Below are 19163 nucleotides of genomic sequence, written 5' to 3'. Positions count from 1 at the left end.
TAGTAAATTTTATTTTCATTTTTTTCGACTCAATCTAAAATGTTTTATTTATTTTTCTCAAGTCCACTGTAAGTCTAATGTATGAATCCATCTTTAAACATCACTCAATTCACTTGTGTACCCTAAAAATATATCTATAAATTTAAGTGTATTACAAAACGTATATAATTAAATACTTAAGCTGAAATCAAACTAATTCCTAATGAATGACAAAATGGTTGAATATATATACATAAGAGCTTTTACCACATATCAGTACTTGTATAGCCATTGTTTTCATGCTCTTAATTAATTACATTTGATTATATCTTACTATTAATTTTGTGAGAAATAGAATTAGAATTAAAATCGAATGATTTAATTAATTATTTTGTTAAGTGATTTAAATATAAGAATTATATTTTAAATTTAAATTCTCATTAAATTATTAATGATGTTGTGGTTAATGTTTGATTTTCATGTAAATATATATGTTTGAATTGTAATTCTATTTTTTTAATCATACTCCTTTTTATTCTCCTTTCTCATTTCCTTCTTCAATTCCTAGCTTCTCTTACTCCATTCATAAATTTACTTAGATTTTTCCCTTTTTCCAATTCATTCACCAATTGATACAATTAAACAAATAATCTTCCAGCAGCTAGGAATAAGATGTGTTAGCCTTCTTTTCGAAGTTTCGAGAGAACGTGGCCTCCAGAAGTTAATTGTGTTTTATGCGCTAGGATTTTCTTTTTCTTTAAGTTGAGATCATATTTTTTTTATTACATCATTTTTTTTTAAAGCACTTACCCCTTCTAAAAATTGTTATCTAATGTCTTGTTCTGATAACTAAAAACTAGTCTCATGTTTAAAGTAGAATAATAATGAGCTAAATTTAATTGATGAATAATACCAAATATGGTTGCAAATTTCAGAGAAAATATTTAATAAATAAAAGTGTCAACAATACTGTATACTGTAAGAACTAAAAATCTATCTAAATTATAATATTAAAATAATTATTTTAAATTATTTTAAATAAATAAAATTAAAATAATTAATCCCGTAGTAAAAAAATCTATTTAAACAATTAATTATGATTAATTATTGTGTTAATTAATCAAATTAATTAAAAGTTAAAGGTCAAAATAAAAAATAAAATTATTTGAGATAAATATTTTATTCATAATGTCTCAAAATAATTTTAGAAAAATTAAAGACAAAAATAAATAATTTTGATAAATTGTTGTATCAATTTCATCTAAAAAGAATTATTTATTTAAATCCTAAAAATATATTTAAAAAAATGGTAAAATATTTGCTATATTTATTTTAATATTTTGTATATTTGAAAAGATCAAAACTAAGCAAAAGGTGAAAGAAAAATCAATTTCAAATAAATTCTTAAGGTTTTAAAATAAAAATAAAAATTGTGATCTTGTGTGGCCAAATCCAAGAAAATCGGTTGCAGCGCACGCCAGGACCATCGGATCGCGCTGGATTTTCATCCAGCGCCTAAGAAGAAGTCGAGTAATTGGTTGTAGCCAAAGCAATGCGCGCCCGGGCCACAACGGAACAGTTAATGTCCTGTTAGCCAGGACGCTAACGAAACGCCAACGTCTAATGGAACGCCAACGGAACACTGGAAAGCGCTCAAAAGAACGTTGTTTTGAGTGCCACATTTGTCTTCATCGCGACGCCGGGCAGATAAGCACTGAAGATCCGTGATGATCTTGACTTTTTGGAACTCAACCATTGGTTGACGATTTTGACTCATTCAAAAGCCAGAATGATCACCCTACGATGGTGATCATTCTCCCTACAACTGTAGAGCTTGTCACGGCTTACTCCGGCAAGTGGACTAAAGAACAACCAAAATGTCATTAATGACTTTTGGCTGATTCAAGCCAATAGGCTTCCCTAACCGACCTAGGATGAATATAAATACCCCTAAAGTCATTATGATGCCAACCTACCAACACATAACCCTTAAATCGAAGAAAATCAAAATTCGCCATTAAAACTTCAAAGCTTCTAATTTTTCGAATTTTCTGTTTAAGGCCTTAAAATTTGGATTTGTGCATCTAAATAACATCTCTAAGGTTCAAAGAGTGTTCTCAAGTCCTTGGTAAGACTTTAATCAACCTCTAATTCATATTTACAGTTTTAATTTTTTATATTTTAAATTACATAAGCTTGTATGCTTGTTGTTTATGGTGTTTTATGGTTGAGAATTCATTGTTATATGATTTATAAACTATCTGGATGGGATAGAACCGATTTAAATAACAAAACCCAAATTTAAATTTCAAAAATTAAAAAGCATGTTTGTTATTCTTGGGTTAATTCAATCAAATCACAGCTCAAAAAGCTTCCCAGTATTATTGTAATGATGTTGGACAACTATTTAGATCATGTTTGATCTATCCCGATCATGTTTGATCAAAATCAAAAATTTCAAAAATAAATCAAAATTTGAGTTTTTAATTTGGTTAAAACGAACAGCTAGTGTTTTTGTTTTGATACCAATCAAGTATATGTAGTATAGGGAATTTATTGGATAACTCTTTATATTTCAAAACAGCATTAAAATAAATAAATAAACGTTTTTTTATCACAAACTATTTTGAACAAATTGATCATCATTCAGGTCGATCCATACCTTGTGATGATGATCAAACATGTTCCTAGGAGCTTTGTGAAGCTACCCATGCTCTTGGATCAAAGAGTTAGAGCTAAAAATTGAATTTTAAAAAATGAATCTGTGTGTTCTTGAGGATCGATGCTTTTTAGCTTAGGACCGAGACCAAGGACCGATAAAAATAAGTTATGACTAAGACCTAAGACTAGTGTTCTTGAGTTAGGACTAAGACATATGATTGATGTTCTTGAAATAGGACCGAGAAATCTGACCGAGGATTCTCACCTAGGATCGATAAAGTTTGGACCTATGACCGTGAGGTCTGACCTAGGACCGAGACTCCTAGGACTCACGACCGAGAAATCCAAACTTGGGACCGAGACTCCTAAGACCTAAGACCGAGAGGTCTAACCTTGGGACCGAGAATCCTAGACTCGAGACCGAGAGCTCCCAAGTTCAAGACTAAGGAACTTAGCTTAAAAGTTGCCCCGGACCGAGAGGTTTATACACCTTAATCGAGAAACCTAGTCCCATCTAGCCCAGTACTGATAGGTTTTTTCACCTAAACTGGTAAGATCAACCCAGGACTGAGAGTCCTTAGCACCTCGACCGAGAGACTTCGATACTCAGACCGAGAGCTTCCAAGCCTAGATCGAGGGTCTTTAGACCCCGGACGATAAAATCGGACTCAAACCTTAGAACTCTTATCCTAAGGTTTGTTTAATTCCACTTTTTAAAATCCAAAATTATTTTTGTAATTTTGAGACTCCAAATCATATTCTAGATAATCCCAAAAAATTAGAAAATGTATTTTATATATTTTGGGAAATTTCCACAAAATATTTCATCCTTGTTTGGTGTTTATTTATAAACCTTAATGCCTTTAAAAATGATTGATATTCTTCAGATATTTTCACCATAGTTATCGTTTGCAATAGGTACCAGTATTTAAATATTGTTGTTTCAATATTTTAAATAACGCTAAAACTTATAAGCATTACTAGTATCGGAAGAATAAACGGGTTAAAACTCAAACGTTATATGATCGATTTTAAAAAGTCAAGTTTACATAGTAGAGACTATTTTCGAACGGGTACGAAAGACATAGCGCGAAAATCTTTTCTTGAGTATCACCAAACTTTGAACCAAAACGAAACTCTAGTACAAAATACATTTGTACACGTACACATTTTTATTGATTTTTATAAAATCAATTGACGACTCTTTTTTCAAATAAATAATCTCTTCTTAAATTAATTATGTTTAATTAATTTAAATCGAATTTAATAAAAAATTAAATCGTCATTTGATTATAGCAAATTCCAGTTTATTAAAATTTGAATAAAATTAATTATTTTTATATAATTGATTTTAAAAATTGTCAGGTACTATTACAATATTTTAAAAATAATATTTTATTTTATAAAGATGTTGGAATGTAATCCGATGTTAAAACCAACGAAACTCGAGTCATTCTGAGCCTGTGCCACGTGTCGACTATACATGCTAAGCTACGGGATTTCCGAGGTTACACATATTTTTTTTATAAATTGTTTATAATATGTTATTTTACTTGGGACTTAATTTATTTTATATAAAAAATTTATCATTGAAATAACATATTGAAATTGAAACATAATAATGTAATTTAACATCAATTCTTTAAAAATGCTCCAAACAATTCTATGAGATTATTCCATGAATTATTTGAGATATCCCAGTTCCTCTTGTCGGACCAATCACTTGTTTATCTACAACCATAATTAATAATAACTTTAAGAGTTGGATTGATTTTGGAATTATACCTAATTTAAAAATATATATATATATATATATTATTATTATTATTTTAATCATTAAATTATTTATTTTATTTATTAAAATATTAAAATACTATTTTTTTATTAAATTTAAATTTTAAAATACAAAGACGTTTTAATTGATTAAACTAAATAAAAACTCAACTAACTTATTTTTTTTATCTTCATTTTATTTTTTTCTTACAAATCTCAAATAACAAAGATCAAACCAGCCAGCTTGTTTGGTTGAAGGTTATCTAAGGTCAGGTTCTCTTTGAATTTTTAAAATAATTTAAACAAAATTAATTTTTTAATAAATCATTTATTAATAATTAAATCACTCGTTTCATTAACCAAAATACTAAAATGTCCTATATTTTAAATTATTAATTGTTTTTTATTTATATATATATATCAATACCTTTTAAATATTTTTACCAAAAATAATTATCACCTCCTCAAAATCATCAATAATCATTATTTTTTCCTCTAAATTTTAAAAAAAATAATAATTCGAACCAGGCCTAAGGCATTGTTCGGCTAAGGTTTTTTATTTAATATATACAAAATTAATTTTTCAATCAATCATTTATCATCATAATAATTTAATAATCGTTGATGATTTTAAGGAAATGATAATTTTTTTAATAAAAAATAATAATTTAAAATAAAAAGTCAGTTAGTATTTGATTAATTAATTTAGTGGTTCCATAGATAGATAAGATGAGAAATGGAATTATATTTTATTATATTAGAATATTTAAATAATCATAATCAAATAAGTCATAAATAAATCTTAATTCACTTAAAACAATGTTGGTAGCGGTGATTTTAAGAGGTGAATAATTTTTTTTATGAATATTTAAGTGATAATAAATATAGATAAAATAATTTTATTTTTAATAAATGATATTTTAATTAATAAATTAAGTAATATAATTGATTTAAAGATTAATAAAATAGTGTTTAATTATAATTAAGTTTAAAAAAAAATACTCAACCCAACAAGTCCTAAGAAATTAATTTCATAAACTAATAAATATGTTAATTTATCAACCATTGATGAATAATACTTGGATTATATGTGATTTATTACTCTAAACTGGAATATACTCAAAACCAAGTGAATGTAATATGTGAAATTGAAACATACAAATATATGGAGTTGAAGACATGTTTATCAAGGGAAGATCATGGATGGCAGTAAGCTGTTTCACTTATCTAGGTTAAATTACATAAAAAAATAAAATAATATGTATATAGGACAGTCCAATAGCCACACCACACAGAACAGGCCCCGAGTTTTGGGCCGTTCTAGCCCGATAAAAAAATATATATTTTGTGTTCTTTCCCTAAGTCTATTATTAAAAATTGATAAAAAAAAATATATATTGTTTTTTTTTTAATTTAAACTCATAGCATATTAAATATCTAAAGTTTGTTTCTTGAACAACTAAGCTACAATATTTTATGTTTAAAAGATCATAAATATATCTATATATTTTATTAAATGAGTTGTCTTAAGGGTGGACTGACCTAACCTGAGGACTTGCCTAATAGGCCCAAACATATTTTTTTCTAATTTATTTTCTATAAATATATATATATATATATATATATACTAAGTGAAACAACTTATATACGGTTAAATTAATTAGATAAACAATACAGTTAAATTAAATAAAAAAATAACAATTAATATGTATATAAGACAGTCCAATAGTCCACCACACCACGCAGAGCAGACCCGAGTTTTGGGCTACCCTATTTATGATTAAAAAACATTTTATATTCTTTCTCTAGGTTTAGTATTAAAAATTAAAAAAAATATTATTTTTACTGTGATTTAAACTCCTAATATATTTAATATCTAAAGTTTGTATGTTGAACAACTGTACACTCTTTTATGTTTAAAAGATTATAAATATATTTATATATTTTATTAAATAGGCGAAGCCCAAGGACTTGCCTAATAGGCCAAACATATTTTTTTTCAATTTATTTTCTATAAACAAATATATATATATATATATATATATATATATATATATATATATATATATATATATATATATATATATATATATATATATATATATATATATTTACTAGTTGAAACAATTTATCGATACAATTAAATTAGATAAACAATACGGTTAAATTATATTAAAAAAATAACAATTAATTTATATAGGACAGTACAATAGTCCCCTACACCACGCAGAACAGGTCCCGAGTTTTGGGTTGCCCTAACCCTGATAGAAAAAAAAATATTTTATGTTATTGACCTAGGTCTAGTATTAAAAATTGATAAAAAAAAAATTATTAGTTTTGGTGAGATTTGAACTCATAATATTCAATATCTAAAGTTTGTATATTGAACAACTATGCTATAATATTTTATACTTAAAAGATCATAAATAAATAAATAAATATATATATATATATATCTTATATATTTTATTAAATGGGTTATCCTAAGGAGTGGGTGCCTAGTCCGAGGACTGGCCTAATAGGCCAAACATATTTTTTTTCCAAATTATTTTCTATAAACAAATATATATATATATATATATATATATATATATATATACTAAGTGAAACAACTAATTGAGTTTAAATTAGATAAAAATAAATAATTAATATGTATATAGGACAGTCCAATAGTCCGCCACACCACGCAGAGCAGACTCCGAGTTTTGACGGCCCTAACCCTGATAGATAAAAAAAAACATTTTTTGTGTTCTTGCCCTTGTTTGTATCTTAAACAACTAGACTACAATATTTTATATTTAAAAAATCATAAATATATCTATATATTTTATTAAATTGGTTGTATTGGGGTGGGCTTGTCGGGCTTACCTCAGGGCCCACCCTCACGCCACGAGAAAATGGTTAAATTGACTAATTAACATCTTGATTATTGAACATAACTAGAAGGTCAGTCAATCCTATAAGGGTCATAAACCCACTAATTATAGATCATTAACATAAATTAAGAACTAATTTATATATAAAAAAAAAGTTGCCACGTTGGTTAATCCACTAATGATAAGGAAGACTGTTTGAGACTTAAAATGACCATATATGTTTATGCTTTGAAGTTAGTCTTTTTATTGTTTTTAATCATCACCAATGTGAGTAATTTCTTAATATTTATTAGTAACTTAACTTGATCAATTTTGTACAAAAAATTTTTTATACATTTTTTATCGTCGTGGTTACAATAATTGATTAATGAAATAGTTTTACTCTATATATTGAGACACATAAAATAAATATAAATGGTCATATATATTTAATGGAATTAGAATGAGAGTTTCCATAATAGATAACTCACACAAGGCATGCAATAATCTTAAGAAGAAATCAAGAGTGGTTCCAATTTTTTTTTAAATTCCAAAATTTATATAAAAGTTAATCTAAACATTTTTATGATCGAAACTTCGACTATTCGAGTCTTGCCAAACTGGGCCTAGGCATAACAAAAAGATATGGCACGAGAACAAAAAATTAATATTTATATTATAAGAGGATAATGTCAAATAGTTGGACGTCTAAACATATATATTGTACGTCAACAAATAACCTAACTGATATTTAAGCCCATTAAGGAGATTAGGGAGACCTAATGGACATTTAGGCCCATTAATGAAATTAGGGTTTTAACGCTCGAGCAACTATAAATAAAGCGCACACTTGAAATTTTAACACAAACGCGTTAATCCTAAAGGAGGCAAAACACTGCGGAATTCCAGCCGTGACAGCCCCCAAAGTAAGCCCCCAAAGTAGATTGATGGTCGTCGCCTATAGCAACCTGCAACAATGTTAGACAATCACGAACTTACATGTGGCTTCGTCCTAAGATTCATGATAAAAAAAAATCATTACGATCATTGGTTGAGTTGAACGCGTTGTGTCAGGTGCATTTCTCTCATATTTATTACATTATTGAGAAAATTATGTGAGAAATAAAAAATTAAAAGTCTGACATAGTAAATGATGTTGTATACTATATAGTTTGTTATCTACCTTACATGCTAAGAAGTAACATTTTTATGTTGATCATGATTTATGGTTAATTTTAATTACTCATTTCAATGTTCAATTGTTTAGGATGTTTGGATGCCCTTATTCTCCAATGAACTCAAGGGCTCCATTCATTCGTTTCGGGAAGAAAGGAAACCAACCATTCAACCAATAAGGTAAGTGTCGCATGTTTTAAATTTTTGTATGTGTTATTCATTTTGTTTTACAATATTGTAGAACTAATTGATATTTTAATGAAAAGTAGCATGGTATTGTTATTAGAATTAACTATATGGGAGGACAATTTTCAATTGTAAATGAACATCGTTATAAACTAGAATGAATATGACAAATGCTAGTGGAGTTGAAAGGTAAGTGATTTGTTACCTTTAAATAACACTCTAACACTTTTAGAATAAGATAATCTTGACATTTACCACCATTTCTAATATCAAATACACTGTCTTGGCAACTTTCACCACAAAGTGTGCTCCTCTAGATAAAGATCAATATCATTGATTGTATTTAAGAATTCTCAATGTCTTCAATTAAGCCTCACCTTGCATTGTTACTTATCTTGGTTTCAAATGTTAAAACTTTAGTGCCAACCTTAAATTTTAAGTTGCTCACTATCTATTATTGTTCCCTCCACTTCCAAGAATTATTCTCAAAACCCAAATTAAGGACAAAATTATACTATACCCTTAAATTATCATTCTTTGAATAGAGATATGAGAAAGTGTGATTCTAGATGGTATGTTGAACATGTTTCTATATAATATTCAATATTGCACATTGAAAGTTCTTATTAAGTAGACTTATATATGTCAAATTGATCATTTTTTAAATTTAAACTATATCCTCTTGAACTAAATAAGTAATTGTGTTCCATATAATTCTTAAGATCAATCAACTTGCTTTAAGACAATGATTAATTATCTTTTTAATAATTTGGATGAATTAAGAGTTTATATTCTATTGTAATTGTTGCTAGCTTCATTTTTCTCATTCAAAATGAAGACCAATTTTTACCCATCTTTTTTATTTTATAATTTATAAATCACACATTTTCTTTAAGAAACAAAGTTAAAATATTTCTCTTAACATCTACTCAATTTGGATATGAGCATGTATGAGTAAATGGTTTAGAGTTAAAAATTATATAGTTGAGAGATGAAAATTTGATTTATAAAAAGTTAAGGGTTTATTTTAGAATATATTTGGATCAAATTTACAAATAAGCATTACGTGGCAGCGTTTGATATCTTGGATCCTATTGGTTAATTATGACATACACGGATCGAGACGACAACGAAAAGAACCGTTGATGTTCCTGTAAATCAACGGACTAGAATACATGAACAAGGATCGAGTCACTTATATCTCCCATATAAAATGGCGCGTCAAATTGTATGAAACCCATCTTCAATATAATCAAATCTACTACTTCCCAGCTTCATTGAAAGATTAACATGGAAACAGTAACTAAGGTGAAAAAGGGTGCTGCAGGTAGGAAGGCCGGCTCTGCCAAGAAGAAATCTGTAACCCGTTCCATCAAGGCTGGTTTGCAATTTCCTGTTGGTCGTATCGGTCGGTACCTTAAGAAAGGTCGATACGCTCAACGAGTTGGGTCCGGCGCTCCAGTTTACCTGGCTGCTGTTCTTGAGTACCTCGCTGCTGAGGTAATTATCTTGTTTTTGTAATTTTTATGGGTATTGTTGTTTGATTATAAAAGATGTATCTAAATGGTTATAATTTATGTTTTTAGGTGTTGGAATTGGCTGGAAACGCAGCTAGAGACAACAAGAAGAACAGGATTGTTCCTAGACATCTTCTTTTGGCTATTAGGAATGATGAAGAGTTGGGAAAATTGTTGGGTGGTGTGACAATTGCTTATGGAGGTGTTCTTCCTAACATTAATCCGATTCTTCTTCCAAAGAAGACGGATAAGGCGGCTAAGGAGCCGAAATCACCTTCTAAAGCTGCCAAGTCACCAAAGAAGGCTGTTGCTGCTTAACTTGAATATCTTCATTGGCTACTCTTTTTCTCATTTGTATTGAGTAGTTAGTTGGGTAGGATTTTGTTTAGAAAATTGTAGAAGATGATGGAGAGATAATTATAATTTTTTATATGGTTTTTTTGGGTGTGGATTGAATCAAGAATTTGAATGAAAGAATGATCTTTGGGAAAGAATATACTGCTGTTATTGTTAAATTGATACCAATTTGGATAAATCCCCAAATCTTGAACGTAGTTTAATGAAACAACCCAGTAATTGAAACCCATCTTTTTTGTTGAGGATTTTGATGTAATTTCCAGGTGTGGCTGTTGAGTATTCATTTTCCTCCTCTTTAATATCAGTGGGGCTAGTAGCCCTTGTTACTTCTTACTCCCTGTTATGCTTTAATAGCTGTTGTTGAGTATTTTTTTTATAGTTAGATGCACTTTAGGGTTATACCTAGAGAAGATTTGGTTAATTTGTAATTAGTATTGGTGTTTGATTATCTGTTTTTAGTTTTTGGAATTGGCTGGAAATGTAGCTAGAGACAGTAAGAAGAACAGGATTGTCCCTAGGCATCTTGTTTTTGTAGTGAGAAATGATGAAGAACTGGTGAAATTGCTGGCTGGAGTGACGATTGCTCAAGGAGGTATTCTTCCTAACATCAATCCGGTTCCTTTGCCCAAGAATAATGACAAAGCAGCTGTCGCGACCCTACATCTGTGGGCACTCCGGTGGGAGAGCACAACCACGAATAAGATCAAGTAAAGTTACTGTTAGACATAGCAAATATGAACTTTTTGAACTTCATTGTGGTAGCTCAGAGATATTTATAGGGTAATCGTACCTGAGTTAAGAGCGTTACAAACAATATCAAAGCCTACAGGGTAATATGAGAAAGTGTCACGGGAGCACATTTTAAATCCCGCGAAAACAAAGTGCCATGTGAGTTATTTACAGAGTCTTAACCGAGAGAGACTAAGACTGTGAATGAGATCGCGACAAAGCCGTCACGTGATTAAGTTGATAGATATTGTGATGTCCCGAATCGAGATATCACAATAAATATAGTCTCTTTACAAGAGTGAGTGAAGCAAGAGTGAAGCTAAATAAGTTGATAAATATTGTGATTTCTCAAATTGAGATACCACAATAAAGACTCTTTACAAGAGTGAAACTAAATATATGTCTTTGTGGTTATCTTTCAAGATTGCGTTGTGGTGAATCAGTCGTTTGTTTGAAGGTATTTTTAGTTTGTTTCTCACAGATAATGCTTAGGGAGTTCAGGACGTTACAAATAATATTAGAACTGACCCGGTAGTAATGGTTTACGATGAAAATTGAGAATTTTTATTTGATCATTGGTTCAACTATAAAATAAATAACAATTTTTCTGTCAATAAAATTTGTTTTTTTTACTAGGGACTTGGGCACCCAAGATTCCGGACTAAACTCAACCCCTTCTTCATATTCATATATTATTATCGTGGTTTATTATGATTAGAGATTTTGAATCCATGTTCTAACTATTTTTACTCTGTTTGGAGTTTAATTTCATTTTCAATATCCTTATAGCTTAAGTTTTGGATATGGTTAAGGATAAAAAAAATAAAATAGTTTTCTTCTTCTAATCTATGGAGAGATTTATGTTTTGCTCAAATCCTCCCTTCAAGGTGGATTGCTAAAGCGTATATTATTTTAGAAGAATTCTCTAGCTTCTCCACCTCAATGTGAACCTAGCTAGTTGATTTCTTCTTCAATGTCATTGATAAATAATAGTGTAATAATTGAAGTATGGTGAACAAAGTATGGGTAAGGATAAAAAATTTAGTTAGTTTTCTTCTTTTAATTTATGGAGAGATTTATGTTTTGGTCAAATCATCCCATCAAGGTAGATTGCTAAATCATATATGATTTTAGAAGAATAATTCTCTAGTTTCTCCACCTCAATTGTACCTTTCGATTTCGTCTTCAATGTCATTCTTAAATAATAGTATAATACTTGAAGTATGGTGAACAAAGTTAGTCATTTTCGCACATAAACAATTTGATGTAAGATTTTTATTTCCCCACCATAATAAATTCAATAATAGAAAACATCAAACAAAATAATATGAATGGCCATCAATAATTCATTATCATGTTCAATAAGTCGATCAATATGGAAAACATCATAAAAGATGAAGAAACGACACAATCTCCCTAGTCTTCACAATAAATAGCACCACCATCCCCTAAACAATCTTTTTATGTCTTGTTTAAATTTATAATGGAAAGTTAAAAAAGATATGAATATGACGTGACAAGAACAACTTGACAAATTTTTAACACTGTTTGTAATTTTTGTCAATTTGAACAAATTCAACATATTTATATAAGTTTTTTTTAAAAAAACAAGCATACTCCAAAAAAAAAGAGGAAAAAACCCAACATGATTGTATTAAGCTAGACAAACCTTAAACTTGATATAAAAGAAAAAACTGAATAAAAACGAAATGAAAACACATTCAAACTACAAGTTCACAGCATTATTAAAACCATACACAAACTTTTAACTTTTATTTTGCCTTGAAGTTATCCAATTGAGTGACTTTGTCGTATGTGATCTTCCAATTTTGGCATAAGTTCCAACTTTGCTCACTTGTGGGAATATGCCTCCGCGTTCCCATGAGTGAGTTACAATCGAATATAATACTTCTCCACACCTCATCAATGCTACAGCGGACTCTTGAAAACGCTCTAGCATTCCATTATTGCCAAACATGATAAACAAATATAACCAAAGAAACACTTGAACACATTAAAATGAAAATTTTCACCTTATACTTTTAAAATAACCACTTCCGTTATGTCTCCATTCCCTTGGAATACTAACGAACTCCATGGACTTGGCAAATTTCTTCATAATTCCAAAGTAAATTGGCAAGAACCAAATAGACGATCCATTGTCTCCTCCTCACGGTCACATATATGGGTATTTGGAATCCGGTATATTCATAAACTATTGATATGATCCCTCGTTGAGTCTTTCCCTAAACAACAATCACAAGTTAAATTGGCGCCTTAAAATAATTTTGAAGGAACATACAAAATGAAACCACCCCACATTGCCCCCATCTCACAAATAGACTCTCAAACTATGTTTGAATTAAACTTTCCACCATTCTCAAACAATCCAATCACGTGAATCACTAGTATCGTTAAATACAAAGTATGAATGGAATTAAGAATTCTTATAACTTTTGGAATATGTCTTAGGAGGGTGTTCCATTCCCGGTTCTTAATGTCTTTAATAGTGACATTAAGACAATTTTTCCTTATTCGAATTTCGAACTCTTCCAAACTCCGCCTTGAGAACAATATACTAATTTTCAAACTAAGGATCATGCAAGAACAGGTTCCACGAACCATCACCTACCCGAATGTTGAATAACGACATAGCATTCTCCTTGAGCTTGAGAATCTTTTTGAGTGACTATGTCATTTTCATCTTGATTTTACATGTCCAAACACTTGGCTCTTTTTTCCATTAACCTCGAGTGTACCCATCGAATTCATAAAGAATCATGTTTCGTTTCAATCGCCCAAAAATGTTTATACGTAAGTGCCCTATTCCACTCCACACAGTTTTTGAACCCAATACCTCCTTCTTCTTTTGGTTTACATACATCAACCCATTTGACATTTTTCTCGCATTGACATTGATTCCCCCAAATAAAGTCCCTCATAAGTCGATCAAGATCTTTCGTAACCTTATTTGGGAGTACGATTTGTTACGTCCAATAACTAATGATACCCATAACAACCCATTGAACAAGCTCAATTTTGCCCGACCATTAATAAAACTCTTCAATTAGAGTCTTCAGTGTGAAACTTGGAACTGCTTAGATGTTAAAGGAATGTCTAGATATCGGATCGAAAGAGTGCCTTCCTTGATACCCATAAATTATTATAGTTCCATGAAAACAACTTTCTTCTAGTTAAAAATGTTGATCCATAATTTATTTTATATTATTTCCAAAAAGAATTTATTACAATTATAATAGAAAAAAAGTAATTATCTATAAAATAATTAAAGTGTTTTAGAAAATTTAGTTTTGTCGTTTAACCAAACGACATTTTTCTTATTTCTAAACATGTAAATAAATTATTTCGATTGTTTTTCAGAAATAATTTAAATAAATTAAAACAACACAAAAGAATGTGAAATTAGAGAAACAAACTGTGTGTTTCTTTTTTTTCCTAGATTGATTGATTTCCAATATATAAAAGAAAAAATAAATAAATAATAAATCATCAAAATAATATAAAAATAGAGAAAGAAACTATATATTAAATAAGCATGACATGGCAAATCCCGGTTCCTATTGGTTTATTACGATATACACGGATCGAGACTGCAAACTCAAGAGCCGTTGATGTTATTTTTAAATCTAACGGACTACAATTTTGTATACACGGATCGCGTTGCTTTATAGATCCCTATATAATTGCACCTCAAATAATCTTAAATTCATCATCTTAATCATTCTTCATCTTCAAATCTTTCATTCAGCTCAACCCATCTCCCAAGAATCAGTATTCAGTAGAGAGATTAACATGGATTCAACAACAAAGGGTAAAAAGGGTGCCGCCGGAAGGAAGGCTGGAGGTCCCAAGAAGAAGTCTGTAACCCGATCTGTCAAGGCTGGTTTGCAATTTCCGGTTGGTCGTATCGGCCGGTACCTTAAGAAAGGTCGATACTCCCACCGCGTCGGTTCCGGCGCTCCAGTTTACTTGGCCGCTGTTCTTGAGTACCTCGCTGCAGAGGTATTAATCATCTATTTCTCTTACTTTATTAGCTAGATTCGTTTTAGGGTTATACTTATGCTAGATTTGATCGATTTATAATTTGGGTTTGTATCTAAATTGTTGTTTGTTCTTTATATCAGGTGCTAGAGTTGGCTGGGAACGCAGCTAGAGATAATAAGAAGAACAGGATTATCCCAAGGCATCTTCTTTTGGCAGTGAGGAATGATGAAGAACTTGGAAAGTTGTTGGCTGGAGTGACGATTGCACACGGAGGTGTTCTTCCTAACATCAACCCGATTCTTCTACCCAAGAAGACAGACAAAGCGCCCAAAGAACCCAAATCTCCATCCAAAGCCACTAAGTCACCTAGGAAAGCTGCTGCTTAAAACTAGCATCATTTTCATTGACTGCTGTTTTCTCACTTGTATTTACTGCTGAACTGTAGCTGTTGTTGATCCTCTTTAACAATTTGTAGAAGATTAATGGATTTTTATCTATATTCTCTCTTTAGTTTGAATCAAAACCTCCAAAATTTCAACATGTTTTGCCACTACTAAATTGATTATTATTGTATTAAGACTGATTAATGGTCACTCCCTTAAGATGTTTCATTGGTAGAGAAGAATAAGGTAGAGAATTAGATTGATTTGATAAGGAAAAACAATGAGTAGAAAATATATCATAAGCCGTGGATTGAGGTGGTTTTGTTAATTGGAAAAAACTGTGGTTTATCACCAAAAAAAAAAAAAAACCATAAACCTAAAGTAACTCTCATTTAGGTTTATGGTCTTTTTGTAAACCTAAATGAGAGTCTCTCATACTTCTAGCCATCTCTGGTGTGTAAGCTTATGAGTTCGGTAATCACTAATATGATTATATAGGTTGAATATGATGTCACTAATATGATGTCACTAATATGATTATATAGGTTGAATATGATGCTGGGTTTAAATGAGAGTGAACCGACATTAATGTGGCAGAGTGGACACAACATTGAATAGCCATGTAACATAAATCATTCACATGAGGTCATGGTTCAAGACTTTACCCTGGACCATTGTCAGAAAAAAACTAAGCAAACTATGAGTCTTTAGATCACAATCTAAAGTGGAATATAGATGCCCAATAATAATCTTCTTCTACAATGAGAACCAAGACTCAACTGCCCAACATTTCATATCATAAAAAATCATGGATTTCGATACAAATTCATACATACATCTTGACATTCATTGTTCATATGAAGGTTAATTTATCCAGTGAAATTTACATTGATCTTTTTCTTAAACATGTGTAACTGTCATGTTACAATTGTTGAAAGTGGTATGACTTATGAGAGGAATGGACTATATTGATTTGTTAGTGGGTCAAAAGATATGATGGTGAATATTGTAAATTGGTTGGGCTGTTATTTGAATTATTGAATATAGCAGTTTTTTTTTTTTTTTATCAATAAGATGCTTGTGATTGCTGCAATGCATAAAAGGGAATGAAATTATCAACTAGTGATGGATAAGGTTGAAGATTAGAAACCATATTTTTAATCAACAAAAAAAAAAGATTTGACAAAAAAATGAATGGAGATTGGGGTGTTATTTGAATATAACAGTCTTTTTCAGTCAGTTGGTGTGATTGCTGCAATGCATAGAAGGGAATGAAGATATAAACTAATGATGTGTTGTAAGGAAGGAAAGGAATTGATGATCAATGACATATGAAAAAAACAGATGAGAGATTTTGCAACTATTAATAGGTAAAATAACAGTAAAAACGTAAACACTTAACTTAAATAAGCGTAACTATAGAATAATAGTGATGTAACAAAAATTAATATAAACTATAAACAATTAATGATTGATATTAATTTATATATTAAAGGCAAATTGTTACAAATATCCATATTGCCTTAGTATCACCCAACAAGAAGAGTTTTATTAGACTATTTCCAATTGTCAACATTTAGAAGTTCAAACAATGAGTGAATTTGTTAAGTGAGATCGGTTTCGTGAACATGTCAGCAGAATTACGATGAATGCTGATTTTCTTCAACTTGATACTTCTCTCAATATAAAGAAAATGATAACGAACATCAATATTTTGATTTTATAATGATGCACTTGATCTTTGGCCAAATAGATAACACTTAATCTATCACAAAAAACAATTTCCTAATCATGATGGATACCAATGTCACTGATTAATCTTTGGCTGCTTCCGTTAGCCTTGGTAGTGGACGACGTCACAGTCGACTGTAATGTTGCCTTCCAACTAACCACAAAGTCACCAAGGGTGTAAACATAACAAGTCATTGATCTTCTATCATCGATATCTGAAGCATAATCTGAGTCTGAATAACCAGTTACGCGACATTTGTTATTACTCCAATAAATGAGACCAACATCTGATATGCCTCTCATAAGCAAAATATTCGTTTTACCGTTTGCTAGTGTTCATTACCAGGTTGAGACATAAACCTACTAACAACACTAACTAAATACGCAATATTAGGTCTAGTGCAGACCATGACATACATTAAACTACCAACCACACTGACATACAATACATGACATGTGTAACTTCTTAGCTTCAGATTGTGTGCGAATGTAGACAAATGATCATTAACAACTATATGAGTATTTATTGCCTTTGCTGTACTCATCCCAAAACGAGACAACATTTTCAAAATATAACTCTTCTGTGAAAGAAACAGGGCCGCCCAGGGGCAAGCCCGGAAAGCCCATGGGCTAGGGCAGACCCACCCCCTAGGCAACCCAGTTCTTATTTAAAAAAATATACTGTGATATTTTTTACCTTTTTTTTTTCCATTTTAAATAGTAACTTTTTTTAACTTTTCTTTTCAAGCATGACCATCACAATCTAATTATTTTATATTATTCTTTCCTAATTTCTTAATTTAATATATTTTTTAAAATTTTTTATAAACTACTTAAATTAATATATATTCTTATAAATTATATAAACTTCTTATACTTATAAATTCTACATAATATACTTTAACTTTATTAATTTTTTTTCTAATTTTTGAATTAGTTCTCAAATTTTCTAAGGTTATTTTTTAATCATCTTTTAATTTATATACTTAAATATTTTATTATAACTATATTGATTTTTTGAATTAGGTATTTAGTAAATTAGTAATTAATAGGTTATTGTTAATACTTGATGCTTATGATAGATTTTAGTTATTTAGTATCAATCCAAGGAAATTAGAAATTTAGTTTTAAAATATTTCATCTCCGTTACTTAGAAACTAGTAATTAATATGATAGTTATTAGATTATAAGTTTATAAATTAGGATTTAAAATTATGTTATATATAAATAATGTCATAACATGTTTGTTGAATTACTATTTGTTAATTTTTATTAAAAAAATAATTATTTTAATATATGTATTTTTTGAGTTATGACGAAGAGTATAAATCAAAATAGAGTGAGGTTTCGTCCATTTCAAAAACAAACTTCTAGATCTTATAATAGAAGAATCAAACGACGAAATGATGCATGACAAAGTCATTGGTGCGCTCGATTTCTAAATTATTCAATGCAAAAAATCAAAGTTCTATCCCTTCGAGTTCGAGTTTTAGAGATGAAGACATAAGTGATAGAGAAAATGACACTATTAGAAATAAAAAAAATAAGTGATGAAGAAAATAATGTCATTAGAGATGAATGTGATAATGAAGAAGATGATACTTTTCAATATGAGGTTTTGAACCACCTACAAAGGATAATATTAGAGATCAATGTATCAATGAAAAAATGAGTATCAAGGTGTTAATGAAGAAAATGAAAAAGAAGAAAAATGTATTAATGGTGAAAATGATGAGGAAGAGGAAGAGGAAGAGGAAGAGGAGGAGGAAGAGGAAGGTGTTAACGAGGATTATGAGAATAAATGTGTTATT

At 29.8% G+C, this 19163-nt stretch overlaps 2 protein-coding genes across 2 annotated transcripts; both read left to right on the top strand.

Moving 5' to 3' along the window:
- The first annotated feature begins 9877 nt into the window (after window positions 1–9877).
- LOC124920711 (histone H2A.2-like) lies at window positions 9878–10603 on the top strand. Its single transcript, XM_047461264.1, has 2 exons — window positions 9878–10130; window positions 10217–10603. The coding sequence occupies exons 1-2, from the start codon at window positions 9921–9923 to the stop codon at window positions 10463–10465; spliced, it is 459 nt and encodes a 152-aa protein (XP_047317220.1). The 5' UTR covers window positions 9878–9920; the 3' UTR covers window positions 10466–10603.
- Window positions 10604–14968: 4365 nt separating this feature from the next.
- LOC124921862 (probable histone H2A.1) lies at window positions 14969–15774 on the top strand. Its single transcript, XM_047462561.1, has 2 exons — window positions 14969–15256; window positions 15379–15774. Exons 1-2 carry the CDS (start codon window positions 15047–15049, stop codon window positions 15622–15624), a joined length of 456 nt encoding a protein of 151 aa, XP_047318517.1. The 5' UTR covers window positions 14969–15046; the 3' UTR covers window positions 15625–15774.
- The last annotated feature ends 3389 nt before the right edge of the window (window positions 15775–19163 follow it).

The sequence above is a fragment of the Impatiens glandulifera genome, chromosome 1 (assembly GCF_907164915.1).
Source record: "Impatiens glandulifera chromosome 1, dImpGla2.1, whole genome shotgun sequence".
Taxonomy (NCBI): domain Eukaryota; kingdom Viridiplantae; phylum Streptophyta; class Magnoliopsida; order Ericales; family Balsaminaceae; genus Impatiens; species Impatiens glandulifera.
The sequence above is the reverse complement of the archived record's forward strand: the minus strand, read 5'-3'. Positions and strand labels throughout refer to the sequence as shown.